At 37.9% G+C, this 24052-nt stretch overlaps 1 protein-coding gene across 2 annotated transcripts in view; it reads right to left on the bottom strand.

The window, feature by feature from the left end:
- The window catches only part of LNPEP (leucyl and cystinyl aminopeptidase), a 57030-nt gene that overhangs the window by 4764 nt on the left and 28214 nt on the right, over nucleotides 1-24052 (bottom strand). For both annotated transcript variants that reach the window (XM_063422669.1, XM_063422671.1), the window contains 10 exons: nucleotides 22948-23079; nucleotides 20641-20761; nucleotides 19858-20012; nucleotides 19427-19540; nucleotides 9306-9437; nucleotides 6473-6604; nucleotides 5175-5335; nucleotides 2587-2675; nucleotides 1750-1930; nucleotides 886-1042 (listed from right to left, as the gene is read on the bottom strand). In XM_063422669.1, coding sequence (XP_063278739.1) covers nucleotides 886-1042; nucleotides 1750-1930; nucleotides 2587-2675; nucleotides 5175-5335; nucleotides 6473-6604; nucleotides 9306-9437; nucleotides 19427-19540; nucleotides 19858-20012; nucleotides 20641-20761; nucleotides 22948-23079 — 1374 coding nt within the window. The remainder of the gene's footprint in view (nucleotides 1-885; nucleotides 1043-1749; nucleotides 1931-2586; nucleotides 2676-5174; nucleotides 5336-6472; nucleotides 6605-9305; nucleotides 9438-19426; nucleotides 19541-19857; nucleotides 20013-20640; nucleotides 20762-22947; nucleotides 23080-24052) is intronic.

Here is a 24052-nt window from a genome sequence, read left to right as displayed (position 1 = left end):
AAGTAAAACTGCATATACACTGCATTGCAAACCAGAGCTTGGGCTGTTTACAGCAGAGGTGAAACAACTTCGGGTAAATTAAAATAGTGTGCTTTTTCCTTCTGTTTCCTTAAGCACTCACTAATTATCCCTACCAAGCATAAAGAAAAATCATCTGCTGTTTTACCAAATCATTTAATAATTTTCTTAAAGACTAAATCCCTTTACTAACGTTTTACACTGTAAAGCAGCAAAGGTAATTTCAAACCAGCAGATGAATAGGGAGAACAAGCTCCATGATAAGGTAAACCGAGAAATGAAAGACACATGCTTATCAAGAACTGAAACTACAATATTGATTTCACTGTCAAGTCTGTAGTACTATATTGTATTACTCTATTACACAACTGGAACAGGACAATGACAACCATCCTTGTTCCTATTTCTACAGGAAACAGTTCTATTTTTTTCTCTTGTCTTTCTACAAAGCAATTAGATCTATGATCTCTAGCCACTCTAACTTTTGAAAATAACTTTCCCGTACAAGGAAAGCACATGGAATCTGTTTAATTACATATTTGTACTAAATTGACCTGTATGGACACTTTAAGATAGCCCCAGACACCACCGTGTTCCCACTGCACACTCCCTACAAAACATTTAGGGGCACATGGGTATAGTATAGAAACAGGGGAATTAGAGGGGAAGAAAGTGGTCCAAAAGATAGCATTTTGGTAAGAGATCATTAGAAAAAGCTGGCAAGACTGGCAACTCTCTAGAATCCCCATCCAAGTAAGTGAAATTAATGAATAAGTTCAGCAGTCAACACATAAAAAGAGAATGTAACTATAAAGAACATTATAGCTAATTATTTAAAATTATAATTTATGAAAACCTAAGACATACCATGACTCGTGCTGCCAGTTGTTGCTCATTCTTTTTGTCTAAAAGGTTGTATATAAGACTTAGCTGAAACAAAGCCTGAGTAAGAGGTGCAGTGCTGTTCTCTTTGTTGAGGTAATCAATCAACTCAAAGGCCTTTTCCAGAGACTCTTTTCCTAGACTATGGGTCAATGAACAGAAATATTAAAATGGACTACAAAACAAAAGCACTCCCTGAAACAAATCAGAAGTGATGCTTTCCATTACACTAACAGACAGATAAGCGAATAGAGGGAGTGACGTAAGAAACAATTTACATGGAGAAATGTTAGTATTTTAACTTCAGTAAGATTACAACAAAGCAACAATGGCCACTAACATGCCTTCACTTAACAGAAATTGAAAATGGGTAAGTAAGTGTGGCAAGGATGTCTGAAAATACTTATCATAAATAAGGGTACTCAGATAAAATAGCAGCTTCCAAAGAGACTATCCATAATGTTCAGCCTTGCCTGTTCTGACAATGGTGGTGAAACACGTGAGAGGGCACCAGTAAAAATTTAAGAGAGAAATAGCTTACTTTTCTGAAGTGGAGCACTAGAATACAGAAAACAGTCTAGCAGGCAGATTATTGGATGTTAAAGAAAACACTGTCTTCCAGAAATGGAAACTATCATGGGGCTCTCTGTGATCCAAATAAATAGATGATGCTATGAAGAAGAGGGAGATAACATCTAGAGCATCAGTGACCAGTTCCAACAAGGCTATTGAAGACTGAATTAAACTTTCTCTAAAGCAGTTGTTTCTACAAACTAAGCCTAATCTTCTCTGACTTGGAAAAAAATTGAAACACACTATTTAATACCTTTTCCAATAGAGAAGTCTTACCGTGCAAGGTTGAAGATATTGTTGATCAAATTTGCTCTGTCTTTAGGACTCAGAGCAGTGTGGTTTTTTTTCAACAGATCAATCAATGTTTTCCAGTCTTCAGCATAGTGTACTATGTAATAGCCATTCATGTCCACGTTGAATTTTATCCATTCCACCTCTTCTGACAGTTCAATGACAGCTAGTGGACAGACAGTATGTTATCAGCTGAAACAAACATTTAACAACTGTTTGGTTAAATAAAAGTCTATGAAGTAGGCTAGTTCCAGAGAGACAGTAAATTCTTTCACACTATTTCCCCTACAACTAAAAAGAAAAAGCCAGAATCAAGGTTTTGAAAGCTCAGAAATTCCAGGTTGTACTTCCTCGTCCTTTTTCCTGCATGTGATTAAATGAACATTGTCACAGTCTGCCCCAAATTGCATTGGTTGATTTTTCTCATTTCGTCCAGTCATTCTTTCAAACAAGCCCCATCTATTGTTCCATATTTAAATAAAATAAACATTTCAGTGGAAGCAAGGAAACTGGCAATTAACTTTCTCATAACTTGCTCTCTAAAGAACATGCAGTTTGAGAGACTGTGTGTATGCACTGTGATGAAAAGCATAGGCTATTACAAATTTCAGACCTGTGCTTCTGTTCCAGTTGCTGTCATGTATTTATACACTCAATGCCACAGGGAACCAATTCTCTGATGATGACAACATCAGCAGTGCTTTGCTCTGGATCTCTGAAATTATTTTTTACCCTTCAGCTTCACACCTTACTCAAGGGTGTTCTCAGAAAAATCATGTATCTGTAACACGTAACTTGCTACCAAAGCGTTTGGTCACGTACCTGACTTCTGATCCAGTAAATATGCATTAGTACAATGCGTGAAGTTGCACCTATTTGTCATGTAAGTGAGAGGAATATGCCACACATAACTGCAAAGGAAAACAAATGTTTACTGATGTTATACATGTATTATATCCCTTGAATGGTTTAAGTACTTTTGTATACTAGTAATACTAGAATCACTGAATGCTGAGTAAAATAATGAAGTATAAACATCACTTATATAATGAGAATATGATAAAAGAATGCACAGAAATGTGCACAGCATGCATAGAAATTATTTTTTTATATCCCACCATGTTGAGAAATGGGTACATTTTACAGAAAAGACTGGGTTCAAAGAGAACATTTAAGGTCATCTAGTTCTGCTCTCCTGCAATAAATAGGGATATCTTCAACTAGATCATGTTGTTCAGAGTCCCATTCAACCTGGCCCTGAATGTTTTCAGGGATGGGCCATCGACCACCTCTCTGGACCACCAGTGCCATGGTTTCACCATCCTTATCATAAAAATACCATTCCTTATATCTATTCTAAATCTACCCTCTTATTTTAAAACCATTATTCCTTGTCCTATCACAACAGGACCTGCTAAAAGTCTGTCCCCATCTTTTCTTTAAGTACTTGAAAGAATGCAGTGAGGTCTTCCCAGAACTTTTGTTCTCTCCAGGACAAACAGCCCAAACTGTCTGCCTGTCCTTGTATAGAGAGGTGTTCTGTCTATCTGATTGCTTTTGTGAACCTACTCTGGACTCCAACGGGTCCATGCCCTTCCTGTGCTGGGACCCCAGAGCTGGATGCAGGGTTCCAGGTCTCTCCAGAGCAGAGGGGTAGAATCCCCTCCCTTGCCCTGCTGCCCAAGCTGCTTGAATGCAGCCCAAGACACAACTGGAATTCTGAGCTGTGAATGCACACTGCTGGCCTGTGTCCAATACCATTATTCCCCCCCAAATACTTCTTTCCAAGGCTGTTCTTGATTTGTTCATCCCCCAGCCTGTGCTGATACCAGAGGTTTGCCCTGACCAAGGGCCCACTGCTTGAGTTTGTCCAGATTTCTCTGGATGACATCCCTTCCCCCAGGCACACCAACTGCGCCACTCAGCTTGGTGTCATCTACAAATTCGCTTCAGGGGCACTTGATACTACTGTGTACATCCCAATGAAGATCTTACACCGTACTAGTTCCTGACTGACTCAACTTTTCCTAGTACTGCTTTCCCAGTTCCAGCATGCTATGCAGCTTGTCCAAAATCATACACACAGTAAATCTCTGGCTATATCAGAAATTCATCCAGTATTATTTTTACCTGAGTCAGACATTGTTTTTCTGATCTTTTACAAGTTTTAACTAAAAATTGAAAAATGATCCAAGTACCAGACTCAACTTCCAAATCATGGTATAGAAACCATAATTAATTGCATACCACAAAGACTTTCTTAGGTGAACTGCAAGCTGGACGAATAAATGCTAACGAGGCTCATAATGATGATAAATACTTGGCTATTTAGAGAAAACCACTTATCTGAGTGGAATGAAAGAAGCTGCACATATTAATGTGGTTTTGACAGGGATGTCCTCTATGTATGACTCACATAGAGTGCTCTTTTTCAAAATGTTTTCATGTATGCCCCAAATTTACATCAACTAGAAAAAGAAATTACTTATCTTAAAATCCTTCCCTCCTTCCCTCAGCTTTCAACCCCACATTGCTTTTGTTTCTCTGCATAACAAATACAAAACAGAGCCCTCTAAACTCCTATGTTTCAAGAGACAAATTTCTTTCACAGACCTAGTTTTCCACAAGATGATCCAACAGACTCAGCTTCTGTTAAAACTTCAAACAATTGAACAAAACCAGCAAAATATCAAAAGAATTCACACTTACATATTTTTGTTAGAAGACACTGTTGAGGGTCATAAGATAAGTTACATTAGCAGCTACAAAATTTTAAAATGACCAACTGCCACATCTTTGCTTTTTCAGTATTTGCATATGTACTTCCTTTTAGGTTTTAGTACTATGTATATTGCCTCTGTTATATATTCAGTCATTTGTTGTCATGTAGTAATGTCATCTTAAAAATTCAAAGCCAAGGAATTTCAAAGCTAGCTTCTCTACCTTCTTGTAGCAAAGCCCAAGTTAGACACTGAATTTTGGAAGCAAGAAGCAGAGGCTCAAAAGTAGAATACATGCAATTATAACTTCTGTAAAACTTCCGCAACCTACCTTTTTTCAGAGTCTTTTTAAACACACCAAACGTTCTCAAATGTACAGAAATCTTTACTTACGAGATCTGCCTTTTGGTATTGAAAACCAACTCAATGTCAAGCTTAAAAGCTTCAGGAAAATGATGCATGTAAGAAATTAGGATTAGAAAGGGTGTCACCAATTTTTACCAGTTGTTTCAGTGGAAATGGACTTTCAGGCAGATACTAGATGTGTGAATTTCTGTTCTCAATTCTTTATTTTCTACTACCTGCCTTCAAAGAAAACACTAAAAGGCCTGCATGTAACTGAAAAAGATGTACAAGGTTTAAGACAGCAGCTTGCTATTAATGGATAAACAGTGTTAAGAAGGTAGTAACCTTGCATCTGATGTCCAATTTTCTGGTTCCACACGATACAAAAATTTCTCTTGTTGTACTGAAATAATCTTTCCCTTTCGGACAACAGTGACTAAAGGAAATCCTTTATGCACAATCCAAGTCTTCATCATTTTTTTTACATCTAGTGTTCCATTGGTAATCTGTAAAAACAATCATAACATAACAAAAGAATAGCAAATGGAGAATACTTAACTTTCTTCTTAAGTTACCAATTAAGTGGTAGCACGATTTTGCATCTGTAAACAATCACTTTGACTGTAAACTTGTCAATTTCCCTTCACTCTCTGGGCCTGGCCGTGCAGCCAGTTTCTAACTCAGCAAAGAGTGCACCCGTCCAGGCCATGAGCTACCAGCTCTTCCAGGAAAATGCCGTGAGAGACAGTGTCAAAGGCTTTGCTGAAGGTCAGGCAGACAACATACACAGCCTTTCCGTCATCCATCAGGTGGTCACCTGGTCATAAAAGGAGACCAGGTTGGTCAGGCAGGACCTGTCTCTCCTAAATCTGTGCTGGCTGGGCCTGATGGCCTGATTCCCTGCTTGTCCTGTGTGTTCTTTGCAATAGTACTGAAGATGATCTGCTCCATGACCTTCCCTGGCACTCAGTTCAGGCCAATAGGCCTGGAGCTCCCTGGACCCTCAGTCCTTCCCTGGTCCTTCCTGCTGTCTCTCCACCCTCCTTTCCCTGGCCTCTCTGACTCCCGCAGCCTTGCTGACTCCAGCCCTCCCTCTCTTCTGCCCAAGCCCTTGCTTTCTTGAGCCCTTCATACTCATTTTAAAATGACACACAGCCTTATGCCTGCCTTATAATTTGAGAGTTGCCTGTACAGTCTGCTTTCCCAAAATTTCAACACACTTGTTAAAACAGAAGCTATCACAAACAAAGTTACACTATAGAGATTAACCCACGACCTCTGTGAGGCTGGATTTAGCTATTCGTTGAAAGTAGATTTTATCTTGAATTCTACTACTTTCATTCTGGGCTTAACACACTACCCATGTAATTCTAGACAGGGTTTGTCTGTACTGGATGAACACGCATGGCAGTACACACCTACTCACAGTGCTTTTTTGGGATAATACTCAATGTAGTTCTAGAAGCTTCAGTAATCTCCCTGTCTATACGGGAGAACTTTAAAATTGGATGACCAAAAAATTCAGAGTATTTACCTGCAGTCCGTTATCCTATTTATTTCATAAACAAGGAAATATATAAGAACTTATGATACTCTTAATGCAGTGGAAGGAAAAAGATGAACAGTGTGTCAAAGATGGATACCTCATTCATGCTGTCCCACAGGTCATCACTCCGGGCAGTTCCATAGTTGTGATTATGCAAGTATACCTCGATGCCAGCTTGGAAAACATCCTTAGTGAGATAATGCTTCAGCATCAAAAGAAGCGAAGCTCCCTTTAGGGAGAAAAAAGAAGAAAATGAATTGGTAAATTGAAGTTACAGAACTTCTTAAAGCATTTGCATATTACATAGCTCTTGCACAGTACAGGAGTAAGTCATAAGCTAGCAGATTTTATTTCAAATAATATCCTTCAAATAATTACCTTTACACTCAGTTGCCTGGGAAAAATATTCTTTTACTATTTCAATTACTCCAAATACAGTTACAGAAAATTTTTCCCAGGTGCTTTGGAAAAAAAAAAACCATTTTAAAGGCTCAAACTAGAGTTACAAAATGGACTAGTAGAATTTGACATTTTTCCAATTAACATAATCTGAAAAATACTGCCTTCTTACTGCTTTGTCTCTGCTGGCTGCCATTTTTCATTACTAATATTCATCTGTATGGTACAGAACTGCACTTGTGAGTCAGTGTTTAACAGTCATATGATGTGCAGTTATATCAAAAACCTAAAAATACAGAAAAAGATGAGATACACTAGGTAGGCTGGAACTGACTGCAGAAGAACAAGCATGTTTTGATGTGTTTAAATACTGCCATATCTTATAAAGAAAAAAAAGTAGTAACTGAGTAGTTTTAGTATAAACAGGGCTGTGACTGTTTCTATGTCAAAGCCTGAGGACTCGCATACTGTAGAACTAAACACAGATGAGCAGCCATAGATCAAGAATAGTTTAATGGTGCACTTTATGTTTCTGGAACTATTTCTAGGAAAGAAACAAGAAGTAAAGGAGAAGATTTTAGAGAGATAATGCATTGTTCTCGTGCATTCCAAACCCAGGTTCTGTAACTTGAACATCTTATCTGAAAATGAAGGCTGCCTGGTTATTCATGACTTGTCAAATGTCAGGAATAGACCTTACTACAGTTTATAATAATATGGCCATGATTTCCTCTCCTGTATGCATCCACACTTAACCTACAGCTCTGCTCCTTTGTTTTTCCTACTGTCATACTCTTCCATATGCTCTGTTGTTGCAGGGGGATCTTGTCCCACCCATGGGTGTTAGGTTTACTGACAGTCTGAAAAATAGTCAGACTAAAAATAATATTGTAAAATTGTTTCTATTCCAGACAGTATAATGTAGAGGTCACCTACTAATCTGTGTCAGTTGGCAGACTAGTAAAACAAACAATGTTTTACAATTCAGTAACAGACAATCCTTTGCTTATTAGGGACTACATTGCAAGTGTCTGCTCACGTGAATCGCCAAGAACTCTACCTAAGCTATAGGGACAAGAGTAGTGGAATACAAAAACTTGAATGAAAAGATGTCCACTGAAATCCTCTCAAACACAGAAAGCAGCAGTGAAAACATTACTTCTGACAATGTGCAAAACCTGTTCTGGTCAGCTCTTGAAGATGTAGGTTGGTGCAATTCTATTCAAAATGTGCACATACTTATTGGTAGCAATGAAGTAATAAAATAATTCTTCAAATAAAATGTTATACTGATTGACTGAAACTCCAATCCAATCACTCAGAGGACTTTTCCATTAAATTACATAGAGAAGTTTCAATCAGTCAAAGACTGACAGAATTTGTATCTCTAAGGTTAGTTGGATACAGACACGATTGTGCCAAACGCATAGCTTCCAGAAGCTCACCAAAAAGGGAATTACTTGAGACAGCACCTCTGAAGCATGAAACTACAGCCACGCCTTTTGATAAAAGGAGAGAATCCAAACTCAGTTGGCAACCAATGTACCCTGAAAATCACACATATCTGTTCCTGCAGTTGAGAAAACAGAGTCCAAAATAAATGGAAGCAGCACATCACCACCATAGGTCTATTTGGCATCCCACACTACTCAAGCATGCCAGACAACATGTTTTGACCAGCTGAGACTTGCAAAAACAAGTCAGAGTAAACAAACCAAGACTGTGATGGGACTGAATTCCACTGAGCAGAGGAAGATTTTGTATTTGGCTATTTCCTAGCAGAAAATAGCTGCCCTCATGATTTCTAAATAAATGAAAGTATAAGACAGTGATGGAAAAAAGGTCAGCCAATCCAAAATCAACAAACAAAAGGCTTTCCTCCAACACTATCAAAATCTGCCATCTAAAACCTGAGACAATGTGAATACAAATTTTGCAAATACAGGTAATTCCTTCTCTTAGGCATTTTTAAGCAATGCACTGAGAGGCTTTAACAACATAAGCCTCACACACGACTCTCACTAGACAGTAGAAATAGTCATGTTTCAGACAATCAGGATACGCAGTAAAATAATTTGCATTCAGAGGCAAGTCTCCAGTTCTGGATATCTCTAAAACACTGGGGCTTTTTTAAACCAGGAAGACGATAAGACTGAGTGATTACTTTAGTGTTTTGTTTTTAGTCTTTTTTTAATCACTTCTTAGTCTGCTATCAGAAGAATATATGCCTAACTGGTTATGTTGCTTCACCTGTTGGTTACCCTTTTACATCTTCATGAGTATTATATTTTGTGCTTAAGCATTCAACAAGATGGTAAGTAAGGCCATAAATACATATACATAATATTTTCCTAATTAAATGCTACGTAGATGCTCAAAAACATTATTGAGAAATCCTGCTTTGTTTGAGTTAGGTGTAAATAACCTCTAAAGGTTTGTCAATACATGTCTATTTACTTGTGATTCCACATTCTTATTTTCAATAGCTAATGTACTACTTTCCAAACATTTTGCATTATTTTTGCAGTTACCTTGATATAAGAAAGAGTATCAAACATTTCTTCAATTTGCTCTGAAGACTGAACAGCAGAAGAGACTGGATGTGAAGAGTTCAAAGTATCCTTCATCATAGCCTTGAAAATTAAAGTAAGGAAATCTTCATCCTAGAAGAGAAACATTTTAAACTGTTTAGGAAACTGAAATGTACATGTTAAGCAGAAAAGTAAAAGTTGTCTCTGCTTTACTTCTCCATTGCCCTGGGCAGTAAATAGCTACTATTTCTCTGCCACATTTTAGTAGTGAAATCTCACTTTTGCGTTTGCACCATTATACAGACCTTTAAGGCCCTGTCTCAGGCAAGTGTGTCAATGGCACTAGCCAAAAATGCACCTTCTAAGTGTGTGTCAAAATTCCCATTTGGCTCACCACTGTTTCAGTTCATTTACAGGAGGCATGGAATACAAGAATATGACTTTCATGTACTTTAATCATGAAGTCTAGAGAAATTATTCACTACTGTCATGCTTGGGAGAATGTAAACAGCACCTTATCTAGTGATTACCAAACTCTCTTACTTCTTTTCTTCTATAATGAGGATATTTGAATTTAATACATTGGTACCAGAACAAGAAAACTCCCAACACTGAAAAGAAGCTTATGTCATCAGTAACAACATCAGCATACATCAGTATTTGTCCATTTCATTTTATCAAGGCAAGCAAACAGTTCTCTATACAGTAGAGAGTAAAAAAAACCCCAAAAAACCTCAACAATAACAACAAAACAAACCCACAAAAGCCCTCTGTGAAATACAACAAAATAACTGTTAAAGTTTAAAATGTTACAGCTATTCTTCTTGAATGGAGAAGTTCTGGGTGATGTCTTTTATTTTTACCAAAACACATTCTGGCACCATGGAACAATGAAATGATATATTGGTCAAGGCAGCTTGTCAGACAGCTTTTGGAATGAAGTACACAGATCTTAGATGTGTCCATGTTATAAAAGGACACTACTTTTGTGTCCCACCCTCAGCACATAAGCACCCAACAAGCAGAATGGCTACATACTTTTAGTGACAATCCAACTGAACAACCAAGCTAGGCCAAATGAAGTTTTGAAACATCCAGTACTGTAAAAGAATTCTACTGGACCAGGTTAGCAACTCAAGTTTCTTAATACCAGTAGGAGTGATTTAAAAACTCAAAATTCACACTTCTCCAGAATGCTGAGAAAACACAATCTATAAAGCAGGAAACAGTCAGTACAAATCATGTGTTTAATCCCATGACGAAGGCAAATCACATAAACACTCCTAGAAGTTGATTTCAGGGCTCAGGCACGTCTTCTCCTCGGAGATATCTTTATCCAGAATGAAAAATTAGTCTCTCCACCACCCCCTACACTTAACTCCACTAACCTTTATCTGCCTGTCATTCTCAGTGACAAGAAAGTTTTATAGCAGCAGCTAGTATCCTTTCCTTGGAGAAGAAAGACCAAATTTGAATCCACCATGTTTTCCAGTGTCTGAAAAGCTAGGTCATTTAGTACCTGAATTTGTAAATAATAGCTACATTATTATATCAGAAAGGTTCTATCCTTCAGCCATATATGTAAAGAGAAGTGCCTGTGGGAGCAGTGCTTTGTATTATGTGTAACTCAATGCTATCAGAATATTTTGTGGTGGACCATTTGATGCCAGGTCCGCTCATTTGGGAAACCCAAACTGATTCAGACACAACCAAGTACCACGATGATGGGAAGACTCACGTAGGGAAAGAAAACAAAGGGAACTTGTAACTGAGAGAACAAAGAGCATTTAGTTAGAAAGAACAGACTATTCAGTCAAGGCAGCAGACATGTAATGAAGTTTTAAAAAATGTAACAAGTAGCAGGTGCAGAGCAGAATAGATAGAACTATTATACAAGCATTTATTTTTGAGAGAAGTCTAATGTTGCTATTAGGGAACTGATCACGAAACATATTGGTTAGCAAGTCTATTAACAATTATACTGTGGGTTATCCAGGCTCATGCTATTCTAACCCGATGGTGAAAATATTATAAAAGCTATGTACACTTTTAATAAATGTCTCTGGTTATACCACGACTGGGGACCTCGTTTCTTTCATGCGCTTGCAAATGGCTCCTTGAACAGGGACATACAATCTCGTAAGGCAATCCTGGGCCAGCAGCGCATCCCGACTGTACCAACAGCAAGCTTCAAGGATCGCTGAGGACGTCCTTTCATCGCTGGCCAATAAACAGGTTAGCGACTCAGTCAGGTAATTCCCTCATAAAACCAGCAACAGTATCTCTAACCTAGAAGTCCTCCATGAAGACTGCTAATTAGGTATAGCAAATGAGCAAAATCTTAAAATTCCAGAAAAGAAACTAATACAACTCCTTATATGGGTGACAACTAACTGTGCCTGGCAACCCCTTGCAGGCTCCTATGACCTTAGTCACTGAAGTGAGTGGGGGATGCTTTAAAAGCACGTCAAACACATATGCCTGAGATTAACTCAGATGTATTTATGACATGGAAAATTATATACTCTGCATTGCAAGCTTTTCATAATTTTGAAGACATAGTACTCGCAGCTGTAAATTCACCGGCAGACGCTTCCCCCACACCCAGAGCAATGCTTTCATGTTCCAATTGCTTTGCATGTAGGGGGGGACCACCGGGGAGGAAAAGGAAAGTGAGCTTGTAGAAAAAGATCTGTGATTCATATTCTGAAATACTCTCGCAACAGCTGAAAATTATGGCTACAGCACCATCTACTGACACAAAGGTGCCAAAACAGCGCTTTGTGACTGAGTGAATTTTTGCTGCTCCCTGAGCCAGAAGACATTTTAGATATCTGTAGAAAAACAGCTTTGCTTCAAGGGGATGTTGTATTGCTCTATCCTTTGCCTGAGGTTTATTAAGGGAATCAGCCTTGACATGAACAAATTTCCTATGAAATGGTTAAAGAATTAAGAAAATCTGTGACAGAGAATGATTTGCAATCTTCCTGTACATTGAGACTTATAGAAGTATGAAATACAAAGTTGTGTTTTGTGTCAGGTAAATAAAGGGAATCTGTGTAATTGTAAATGTAAAACACAGCCACGGGACAGTTATAAAGATGAGTTCTAATAAAAAACCAAGGAAAGCATGGAAGAAGGTTTTTGAACAAACTTTGCTTGCAATTACTTATTATAAATCTCAAGCTATTCTCTTATTGTAATAAGAGTCTTTGAATTATAACTTTAGAAGCTTGCTTTGTATTAAAGAATTTTAAACTGTAGTTTTAGAATGTAAAAAGGCTTTAGACAAGAGAAAGAAGTAAGAATGATCTTGAGGCTTCCTCACAAAATGGTGAAAACATCCTGGATACAGAAGAAGGATTTCAGCTTGCTGATTTGTGGTTCTTGAAAAAAAGGAAACTGGACATCACTATCAAAGACTGATAGACCTGGAAAATAGATGCTAGACTCCACCACCTGGGATACATATCCTGGATATACATCTTGGAATACTGAAATCTGATATAAATCACAATAGAGTATAGAAATCAAACAGGAATCAAACATCATCACCACAGATTTACGATTATTAGGAATTGAATAGTGATGTTAAAAATTGGAAATAGAAACTGCTGAGAAAAGCTCATGAATATGTATGAAATTAGCCAATAAAATACCAGCAAGTCCAGCAATCGGTGTGCAGTCAGAAGGGAGAACCCCTATCACTGTACCCAGCGCCTTGCCTTTGCTCACACTTTACCACGCTAATTAATCAATTATTAAATTGAATTGCTGCTTGATATATTGGCCGTGTCAAGTGTCTCATTTCTAACAGAAGCTATCACAGAGAGCTATGTTATGCTACCTGCTGACTGGAAAGCTTTATTTAAATCGATTATGACAGCAGCACAATATTCCATATGGTGGACAGAGTACAACTGGCTTAGTGAAGATCAAGCATGGGCTAACATAGACATTGCTAATGCTGCGATAACAAGGGATCATTTGGCAGGGAAAGGAGATCAGACGATGATAAGAGAATAGTTACGGATGCCTCCAGAAACATATAACCATGAAAGGGAGCTGGCTATAAGAGCTCCGAAAACAGTGCCTGACGTTAAAAAAACTGAAGCTAGCCTCTTTAGTATAAGGCAGGGACCTCAAGAGCTCTACATTACTTTTACTGATCATTTGCAAACTGTGACAAGGCAAACTGATTTACCAGACGCAGCAGAAGTTTTACTCAAATCCTTAGCTTATGAAAATGCTAAATGCTAATCCTGTCTGCCGCAAGGCACTTGATCTAGGTAAATACAAACCTGATGTTTCCTTACATGACTTTATCAAAGCTTGTGCACATGTTGGTACAGAACAATACACAGCAGATTTACTAGCAGCTGCCTTAGTTCAACAGCTACAGGTTGCTAGGGCAACAGTCAAATGTTTTGACTGTGGAGAAGAAGGTCATGTGAAAAAGCAGTGCTCAAAAAATAAACAAGGGAACAAAAAACCTAGTAAACTACGCCCTATATACAAGAAAGGTTACCACTGGAGCAATGAATGCCATTCTAAGTATGATAAAATGGCAATTTCTCTGCCACAGCAGAGAAACTCAAAGACAGGCTCGGAATCCTGTGCTCCGCAACAAAACGGGATCCGGCCGCAGCAAACCACACAGCTCAAGCTCAGGAATATCAGGGGGACCCCAGGCAGTGCTGGGACGGACTCAGCAGTTTCCACCACAGCCACAATAAGCCACACATTGGTTCACCTTATACCTGCAGGTTTAAATGGACCCCTTCCTTTCAAATGTCATGCATCATTACTTGGGAGATCATCATCATCTAAAAGTGGACTTTTATTTGACAAGGAATCATCAACTCTGATTCTAGGGGTAAAATAAAAATCATGGCTTGGACTCCCAATCCACCTTGTACCATTCCAGCAGGATCACACATTTCTCAATTAATACAACTCCCCTATACTACCAGACATGCAATTGATACCATCTGTCAAGGCTGACAAAGGCACTGGAGGTTTTGGGAGCACAGGTACTCCTCACATTTACTGGTCTAGACTTATTCCAGTGCAGCAACCTTTTCTACCCTGTGCTGTAGATGGCAAGTCTTTTACAGGATTAGCAGATACGAGAGCAAACAAAACCATCGTGTCAGTGAATGTGAATGGCCTGGCCCTTGACAACGCCATCAGTGATGGTCACAGGCATCGGAGGTCAGCAGATGCCACAGCAGGCAGCTAAGGAACTCATGGTATGTGGTCCAGAAGGGAAACAAGCACAGCTCAAACTGTGTGTACTTTCTACTACACACACACTGGGGGAAGAGATCTGTTTTCACAGTGAGGATTGATTTTGGCAAATTCTTAAAAGGGCCACTGATGTGCAGCTGGGACTTAAACTCACACGGAACACAAATACCCCTCTGTGGGTGGATCAGTGGCCCCTCAGAGGGGAATGGCTGCAACAAGCACAAAAATTGGTCAAAGAACAACTGGATCTGGGAAACATAGCTCCTTCTACAAGCCTGTGGAACACCTCAGTATTTGCAACTCCAAAAAAGATTGGCAAATGGAGGCTCTTACAAGATCTTAGGGCTTTCAGTGCACTGACAGCCCTGATGGGGCACTCAGCAACCCAGAATTCCTAATCCAGCAATGATCCCTGAAACATGGGAACTGTTAATCACTGACTTAAAAGATTGGTTTTTCACAATTGCTTTACACCCTGATGCTGCACCTCATTTTTCTTCTTCATTGCCATCCTTGAACAACAGTGAACCAATGCAAAGTTATCACTGGATTGTGTTACCACAACAAATGAAAAAACAGCCCTACAATAAGTCAGTTTGTGGTAGCAAGTGCTTTACAACTGATGTGACAGCACTTTTCAAGGGTTTTGTTGTATCATTATATGGATGATACACTGCTAGCAGCAGATGATCCCGTAGAATTGCAAAACTGTTTTGCTTTTTTGTGGTTTTCTCTTGAGAAATTTGGTCTCTGTATTGCAGCAGACAAGATTCAAACCTTTCCACTACGGAAATAAAGGTTTCTATTATTTGAACAGAAAATTGTTCCTCAGCCCGTTGTGCTGCAGACCTCTATTAAAACACTACATGATTTGCAAAAATTTTTAGGAACTATTAATTGGCTCAGACCTACCCTTGGTATCTCTACTAAGGAATTGTCATGCTTGTTTAACTTAAGGGAGACACAGATTTACTATATCCTCTCTTCACAAGCTGGATGTAAAAGCCTCTTATGCATTACAACTTGTAACAAATAAAATTCAGACCTCTTCTGTATCCAGAGGACAAGAAGAGTTACCACGGAGGCTTTTTCTTATCCTGGCTGAACTCCAACCATTTGCACTAATAGCACAGTGGTGTATAAACAACAATTGTGGATGATAAAGTGGCTATTTTTACCTCACACATTTTCAAAAACAGTAACTACCATTGCTTGACATGACTGCTAGACTGGTGTCCACAGCAGGAAAATTATGCCAGACCCTAAGTGGGGAAGATCCTTCTCAAATCCACTTTCCTTTGCCTGCAAACACTTTTCAGGATATTTTTCAAGAATTGTTATCTTTACAGGCTGCCCTGGCAGACTTTTTGGGAAACACTGTTAATTCTCTGCTGAAAAATAAACTTCTGCGATCTTTAAAAGATCTTTCTTTACAGTCACATTTTCTAACATCATCAAGCCCTTGTCTGGAGCAAAAACAGTTTTCATCAATGGTTCTGGGAAAACTCAGAAAGCAGTTGTTTGGAAAAACTTCACAGGGGATTGGGAAAACTGATTTTTCAGCCAAGGTCAACACAGACAGTAGGGTTAGCAGCTGCTGAAGAAGGTTTTAGATTGTTTCAAAATGAACTTGGAACTTAATATCAGATTCATCATAAATAGTACGTATTCTAAACCATATTGAATAGTACTTTTTAAAGCAGGTACTCAACAAGGATTTGTTTATGCTGTTATCTACTTTGTATGGTTTTGGTTAATGCAGATCTCACTGTTTTTATGTTCTGCATCTCAGATCTAACTCATCATGGCCTGGACCTCCGGTGGAAGGCAATGCAGCTGGTGACACACGATGATGGTGGCAACAGTTCCGAATTACATGACACAAGCAAAGTTGTTACATGACTTTCATCACTGCAAAACATTGAGTTATTCAACAATTGTTGAGAAACCAATTTGATCTTACCCTTTCTCAAGCCAGACAAATTGTTCATATGTGCCCTGACTGTGTTCGTTTAATACCGTTATGTACCACAGTAAGTACAAATCCAAGAGGTTTGGATGTCAATGAAGTCTGGCAAATGGATGTTACACATTTCCTCTTTTGGAACCCTAAAATATGTGCATTTATCAGTTGACACATATTCCAAATCTTTTATTGCCTCCAGTCATAAAGGGGGAACACCAAGAGATGTGATTAAACATGTTGTGAGCTATTGCTGACTTAGGAGTCCTGAAAGTAGTGAAAATTGATAATGGTGCAGCATATGTTTCACAACCAATGACAACCTTTTTCCATTTTTGGGGTATACGTCACTTAACTAGTATACCTCATTCCTCAACAAGTCAAGCTGTTGTGGAATGAACACATGCCCCTTTAAAGAACAGGCTTCTTAAATGAAAATGGGGGGATCTCCTTGGTATAACACCTCAAGAACAATTGGACAAAGCAAAATTTGTTTTAAATTTCTTAAGTATTTGCAGGTTTGATAACAAAACAGCAAGTGAAAAAAGGTTTTCCCGTGATCCATAACAGACTCTCAATGGCTTGTTTATTACAAAGATTTGCAGAGTGGACAATGGCTAGGCCCTGTGCCTTTGCTAACACGGGGGTGTGGTCATTGCTGTGTTTCTCCATCCACAGGAGCTCATTGGCTATCTGCAAAGAGCAAACGTGCCACAGAAGGGATGAAGACTTGAAGGCAATTTTAGTTTGGTAATCAGCTACTATGGGTTTAGGCACAACACATGTAACTCTTTTTATCATCTTCAGTGTTTTCTCAATGAATGTGAACAAAGTATGGGTCCCACAACCAATGAGGCAATGTTTGGCTCACGTTAGCTAAAGCAATTAACCAATCTACCCTTTGTATATCCATGACCAGTCCAGTGATCCATTTCAGACATGTCTGGTTGGCATTCCTTTGACAAAGGATGAACGGAAAACGTTATTCAGTCAGAGTTACAGGTGACTGTACAACTCCAGCTAAGAGTAGATCATTGTGGTGTTTGGGATCATGGCAGTCTAGTGCTGGCCAGTCTGTGGAGTGGTACCTGGGCAATACTGAGGGAGGCATGGGAAAAGCAAGTAACTTCCCTGCTCTCTCACTGCAGCCTCAAGGGCTGGATGTACTAAGCTCTATAAAAGTTCCTGTGCATTTTTACCTTAATCATGCTAATGATCCAAAACCAGACAGCAGAGGGATGAACATAAGTGGAACTGGCATTTATAGTAATGCCTCTGCCTGGTGCAATTTTACTACTCCCTCACAAATCACAACAGAGACCAGTGCAAGAAGCTTGCCTGATAACATATTTTTAATATGTGGCAACAGAGCATGGAAAGGCATTCTAAGTAACGCAGTGGGAAGTCCATGTACTTTTGGTTGTTTGACTGCATTTCATCCCGGTCTCAAAACTCTAATGAACTGGACACTACGACATAGGCAAAATACACGTGATGCTAAGTCATTTGACCCTGACTGTAACTCTGACGCTGAATTCTGGAATAGAGCAAAGAGACTTTTTAGTTCCTTAGTTGCCTCTACTGATACTGCACATGCCTTGAACGCAATTAATAAACTAGGTGTTGGATTGCAAAAGAAAGTAATGCTACCAGTAATGCTTTAAGAGGATTGTTAACAGATGTTGACTCAGTACGTCACGCAACACTGCAAAACAGTGTAGCAATAGGCTTTTTACTGTTAGCCCAAGGACACATATGTGAAGATTTCAAGGCAATGTGCTGTATGAACCTGAGTGATGACTCTGAATCCATTCACAAATGCATCCAGGAATTGAAGGAGCTGTCTGGAGAATCACAGCAAAACCAGCGATAGGATCCTTTCAGCCTATTCTCCTGGCTGGGAAGATTTGATTTTGGAGCTTGGATCAAACAAGTAGTTAGTTTCGCTGTAGTAGAACTCATACCACTTTTCATGATTATGTTATGTTTACCATGTGTATTTTCTTGTATTCAACGACTTATCCATCAGAATGTAAAGCAGGTAATGCTTATGCAGACACACTGTACTAGCTTTGCAACACTTAGTAAAAAAGAAAGGAGGAGATACAGAAAAAGAAAACAAAGGGCACTTGTCATTGAGAGAACAAAGAGCATTTAGTCAGAAAGAAAAGACTATTCAGTCAAGGCCGCAGACATGTAACAAGCTTTTTAAAAATGTAACAATTAACAGGTACACAGTAGTTTGCAGAAAGAACTATTATATAAGCTTTTAAGAGAGAAGTGTGATGTTGCTATTAGGGAATTGATCACAAATATTATTGGTTAGCAAGCTTATTAACAATTATACTATTGACTTTCCAGGCTCACACTATTCTAACCTAATGATGAAAACATTATAAAAGCTATATACATTTTTAATAAATGTCTCTGGTTATACTGCGACTGGGGATTGTGTGTCTTTCAGGCACTTGCAACCTCAGGCGTATTTAATAATAGAGTTTCCTACGTCTATTAGGAAAATCAGAAGTAGACTTATTCAACTTGTTCAACAACACATCTGGGCCTGTACTAGAAAGATTCTAATTTATAATTTTGATATATAGACATCTACATGTTTTAACAACTGCTATTTTTGCACAGAACACTTCACAAAACCTTCACAAAACACAGCAGACTGCATGTAGATTACTATCAAAATAAAGGAAAAAAAATTAAAACCCACAGAAACAATGTACTCTCCTCAAAGCCACTTCCAGTATAATAAAATGCCAAAGCAGAGATGCAGTATGATCCCAACTGTTCCCAAAATTAATTTCAGTATCAGTTTCGAAGTATCAATCATTTATAGGCAGCACTAAAACTAGGTAATAGTGAAGGTACAGTAAACGTAATTATAGAAATTACTTACTGAATGTAATTCTGGAAAAACCTCCTCCATGGCAAAGTATTCCATGAACGTGGCAAATCCTTCATTCAGCCAGAGATCATTCCACCACTCCATAGTAACTAGATTGCCAAACCACTACAAAAGACCAAAAACATCATTATTTTCTTAAAATTAAAATCAAATGAGAAGTACTCCATCCATTCTCTGCCTTATCTTGTGGTAAAATGAAGGTCAGTCAAAACCACAGTAAAGCTTTTGCAGCAACAACTCCTCAAGCATGGCATGAGAGTTGCACTGGGCCTGTTGTGCTGTAAGAAACATACCTGCAGGTTTTCTGAACAGATAAAATGCACAACCTAGTCACAGTGAGGGGAGGGGTGAATTTAAGGACAGAATTGCACCTAAAAACACAGAAATTAAAAAAGAAAACAATAATCTTCCCAGACTAGTACCTGATGGGCAAGTTCATGTGCTATCACTGCAGTTACTAGCTTTTTATCCCTCACTGAAGAAGTATTATTGTCAAATAAGAGTGTTGTTTCTCGGAAGGTGATCAAGCCCCAGTTTTCCATTGCACCAGACTGAAAATCAGGAATTGCCACCAGATCTGAAAAAGATGTAAAAGATTTTGAAAATCGCTATTTAAAGCAATCCTGTCTCTAAAGCTTACCTATTATATGATATAACCATGAAAAAAATTCATTATTTAAACCCTCTGGTGTGGACTCAAATCTCAAGTACAGAAGCCCCACAGATTTAAAACAATGTTTCTTTAGTAGTACTCTGACACAAACAACTTAAAGAGACCCTGCCTATGGATCCTGCATGAATAAATGTAACATGGAAATGAGATGGCCTGAAAAGTACACTGCTGAAAAATAGTGTCTTACAAGACTGCATTTCACTATCTTTCCAGTCAAACTAATACACGTAGAGGAGTCAGGCTACAGATCTTGCAGTTGTGAACATGGTTCACAGACTGAGAATTTCCTCACTACCAAGTTGAGTAAAACGAAAGAAATTCTTCTGTGTAAATTTACCTAAAAATATAAGCAATCTGGTAATTGTAATACTTTTTTAAAAAATGAAAAATCCCATGCATTTTTCAGATCAGAACAACTTCTTGGGGTTTTTGTTTGTTTGTTTGTGGGGTTTTTTGTTTGTTTGTTTTGTTTTTTGTGGGGTTTTTTTTTGTTTGTTTGATTTTGTTTTTAACAAAGCCCTAAAGAACTTACCTAATTTTTCAAGAGGGTATTTCATTAAAAAGTATTTTTGGTAAAATTCCAGAAGCTTCACTGCTGTGTCTAGGGCATATCCAGCTTGGTTTAGATGCTGTGGTACGGCATAGACAGATACCTGGTTCAAATAGAGAATAGAAAATACTTTAAAACTTATAGCTATGAAAGATGTAGAATTGAAGGAGGAGCTGGCAGGAGTAAGACATTTTTGCAAATACATACATAAATCACATACAGTAGTTATGAAGCTGCTCATGAAAAGCTGATTTTTCTTACTAGAGCTTATTAACTAGTCAAAATACAGGGACACTGTCCTGTGTGTAAGCAAGAACAATTTTAACAACACAAAACCACAAATTTTAAAATCTCTCATGAGTTAAGTGACCCTCCCTGTACACCTCAACTAATCTTTAGGCTATGATAGCATTTACAGTATGATAGCAGTAGTATAATCTGCAATAAATTCTCTCTAGAAATAATAATTGGCATAAAGCTCATCGCTATCTAAGGTATGGCCACATTAGACATGATGTAAGAAGCCTTTATAAAAATTGCGAGGTTACAATTCCCCCCTATTCATGTTGAATTGTCTGTATTAAGAAAACATCTTTGATTAGGTTACATGTAGATTCACATTTAGGACACCCTTTCCTACACAAAAAAAGAAATGTGTGGAGAAACATATTCCAGTTCTATAAAAAAGGAGTCCCCCTTCCTGTGCTATAAATTAGTTCAACAAGCAATATTTCAAACAGATGGAAAAGGTTCCCTTTTAATTTCTGAGTTTGAATAAAACACATACAAATAAAAATCCAGTCTAGTGATCCTGGAGTACAAAAGCATTATTCGCTGCAAACTCTAAGCTCAAATACAACACATAAGAGCCTCCCAGGATTGTCTGGAATTGAGAAAAATCTCACTGCATTATGAGCAATGAAGCAACTTTACTTCAACTCTACACTATCTTAAAGCTTTCATGACAATAAACTTCTTCTGTGCAAAGCTCAAGTTCTTTGAATCTCCCAGCCGGGAGACATTTCCCGGGAAATGTCAATATATGCCTCCTTTTTACTGACCCCCTTGGCCTGCTAGACACTGATGAGACTACTTTAGACTTACTAAAACTCTGGCCTTACTTGGTATTCCTATGTTTTCTCCCTTCAAGGTAGCAAGTGTTCTTAATAAGATTAAAATACTAATAAATTAAAGAGAAAGAAGAAATTCAAAATAATAAACTAAAGGTAAGTAAGAAGTATTCTTATTAAGTTAAAAAGTTATCTGCCTCAAGAAACTGACTGTATGGTTTTACCAGAGTACAGTTCAAGCACAGACCTGAATAAAAGCCACAAGTCAAAAAAAAAGAAAAAAAAAGAAAAAAAAAGAAAAAAAAAAAAAGTGTAACAATCTGTTCATCTTTTATTAGAAATACTTGTCTAGCAGAATCAAAGCCTGTCTAGTATCTTTACTTGTGTTTGTTTGCTGGATTAAAGAGCAGGCTTCTCCTTCTACAATGCTACTCTGGCTTTTTCTAGGTGCACAGGCACTTCTGACATTTCACCACAGAGGGGCAGTTTCTGCTAAAAAGTCGTGAAAGTCGTTGCTTACATGAAACTTCTGCACTTTCTAAAATAAGATTAAGGAGCATCTACTAATATTACCATGTTTATTCATTAGTTGCTCTGACTACACATATTGTAGAAACAAGCCATACCCTTGCAAAGGACAAAGCTCAAGCAGGACACACTGTTTGATGTTTGGGATCTTTGGAAAAACAAAGTTAAATAACTGTACTGAAGAGACTAAATGTTGATTTAAAGTCAGCCTAAATTTGCTTTATCGTAGGGCATGAGATTTTACCTATGTTATTTTGGCAGGTACAGAAAATTTTACTGCTTTAAACCAGGTGTAGGTGTTCCTGGAAACTTGTCACATTTCTTTACATCCTCAGAACAACTCCTGGTTTGCATGACATTACTAGTCACAGATGAAGCAATGAAAAGAAGAGTTTAAAGCTTCCAGCTCTGAAGGCTCTTAAGAATTTAACATTTTGTAAATTTCCGCTGTTAACAAGACCTGATGTGAAGTCCCTTGCTGTAAAAGTATATTCAGTCTGGCATCATCTCAGTTACTTTACAGCATACAGCTTTTGTCCCCTATCTAAGATGAGTATAATGAAACCAAGAAGATAAATAAATTTAAAAGAGACAGAGTTGGCTTGTTGGCTTGGGCATCTTTTTGTTTTGTTTAGTAGCCTGGTCACCTTGGGAAGAGTGAAGCAGAACTTAAAGTGAAACAAACACATACCAGAGTCCCATTAGCTTCCCTGCTGATGTTTTTCAAGTCTGCAACAAGAAAAGCTACTAGGTAGGTGCTCATCTTCAAACTCACAAAAAACTCATCCTGAACAATTCCTTTTGTCACGGGTGTAGTGGCTTTCTGCAGGGGAAATTAAGTATTATTAATGCAGACAAAAGAACACTAAGACATAAAATAAATCAATGTTAAAGAATTATTTCATGCTATGAACAGTTTATAGGCAAGCTTACATAATATCTTTATATTTTTGTTATATTTCAGTGGGATTCATGATACTTATAACAATGTAACAAACTTAAGAAGACACAAAACATTTACGCTTATTTACACAAAAATTATTTGTCAAGTTGTATTATGTAGTATTATCAAACAACTACTCCGTTGGAGAAACTAATCTAGTTTCGTTTGCATTTATAGTCCCACTATAATCCAAAGTCAACACAGATCAGCATTAATTCAAGGGAGTGTTAGGCTAGACCAGAGATACAGTTCAGCATAGCCTACTAAAAACACTCTGTTACATGAGTGAAAAATTTGTCTCTTTCCACAAGTCTCAATAATACTAGGTAACCACACATACTTACTATTTTAAAACCAAAAAAAATATTCCTCAGATGCACTTTTACTAATCAAAAGAGAACGCATTTTAAAAACTGAGGAAAATCTAAGATCTCGGTTACTTCAAAGCAAAAACATGTCCATCTTAAACACACACTGACAAAAGTAACTGTCTGCCCAGTTTCTGAGCACACGTTAAGATACCATGCAGAAGTAAGATACTGTACCTCAACTTACTTTTTGTGCAGTTTTCTTTAATACTAGTCCTAGAAAAGCATGCTATATGCCTTAAAGTACTTTTCTATGTGCTCCTTCACAAACACAAAACATAAAAAGGATAAAGCAAAATGTTTAAAACCACTATAGTGCAGAATACTAAAGGTCTGGAGAGAGAGATGGAAGTCCATAAATTCTGAACTTCATATATGATTTTGTTTTCAGAACCCACAAACATTTAAAAACCAATAACAATAACATTAGTTTTAGACAAGATCATCTGAAACCAAACAATGTTTTGACGCTTTACTGTCACTGA

This window comes from Prinia subflava, chromosome Z (assembly GCF_021018805.1).
Source record: "Prinia subflava isolate CZ2003 ecotype Zambia chromosome Z, Cam_Psub_1.2, whole genome shotgun sequence".
In the NCBI taxonomy this organism is placed as follows: Eukaryota; Metazoa; Chordata; class Aves; order Passeriformes; family Cisticolidae; genus Prinia; species Prinia subflava.
This window is presented reverse-complemented; position numbering and strand designations above follow the sequence as displayed.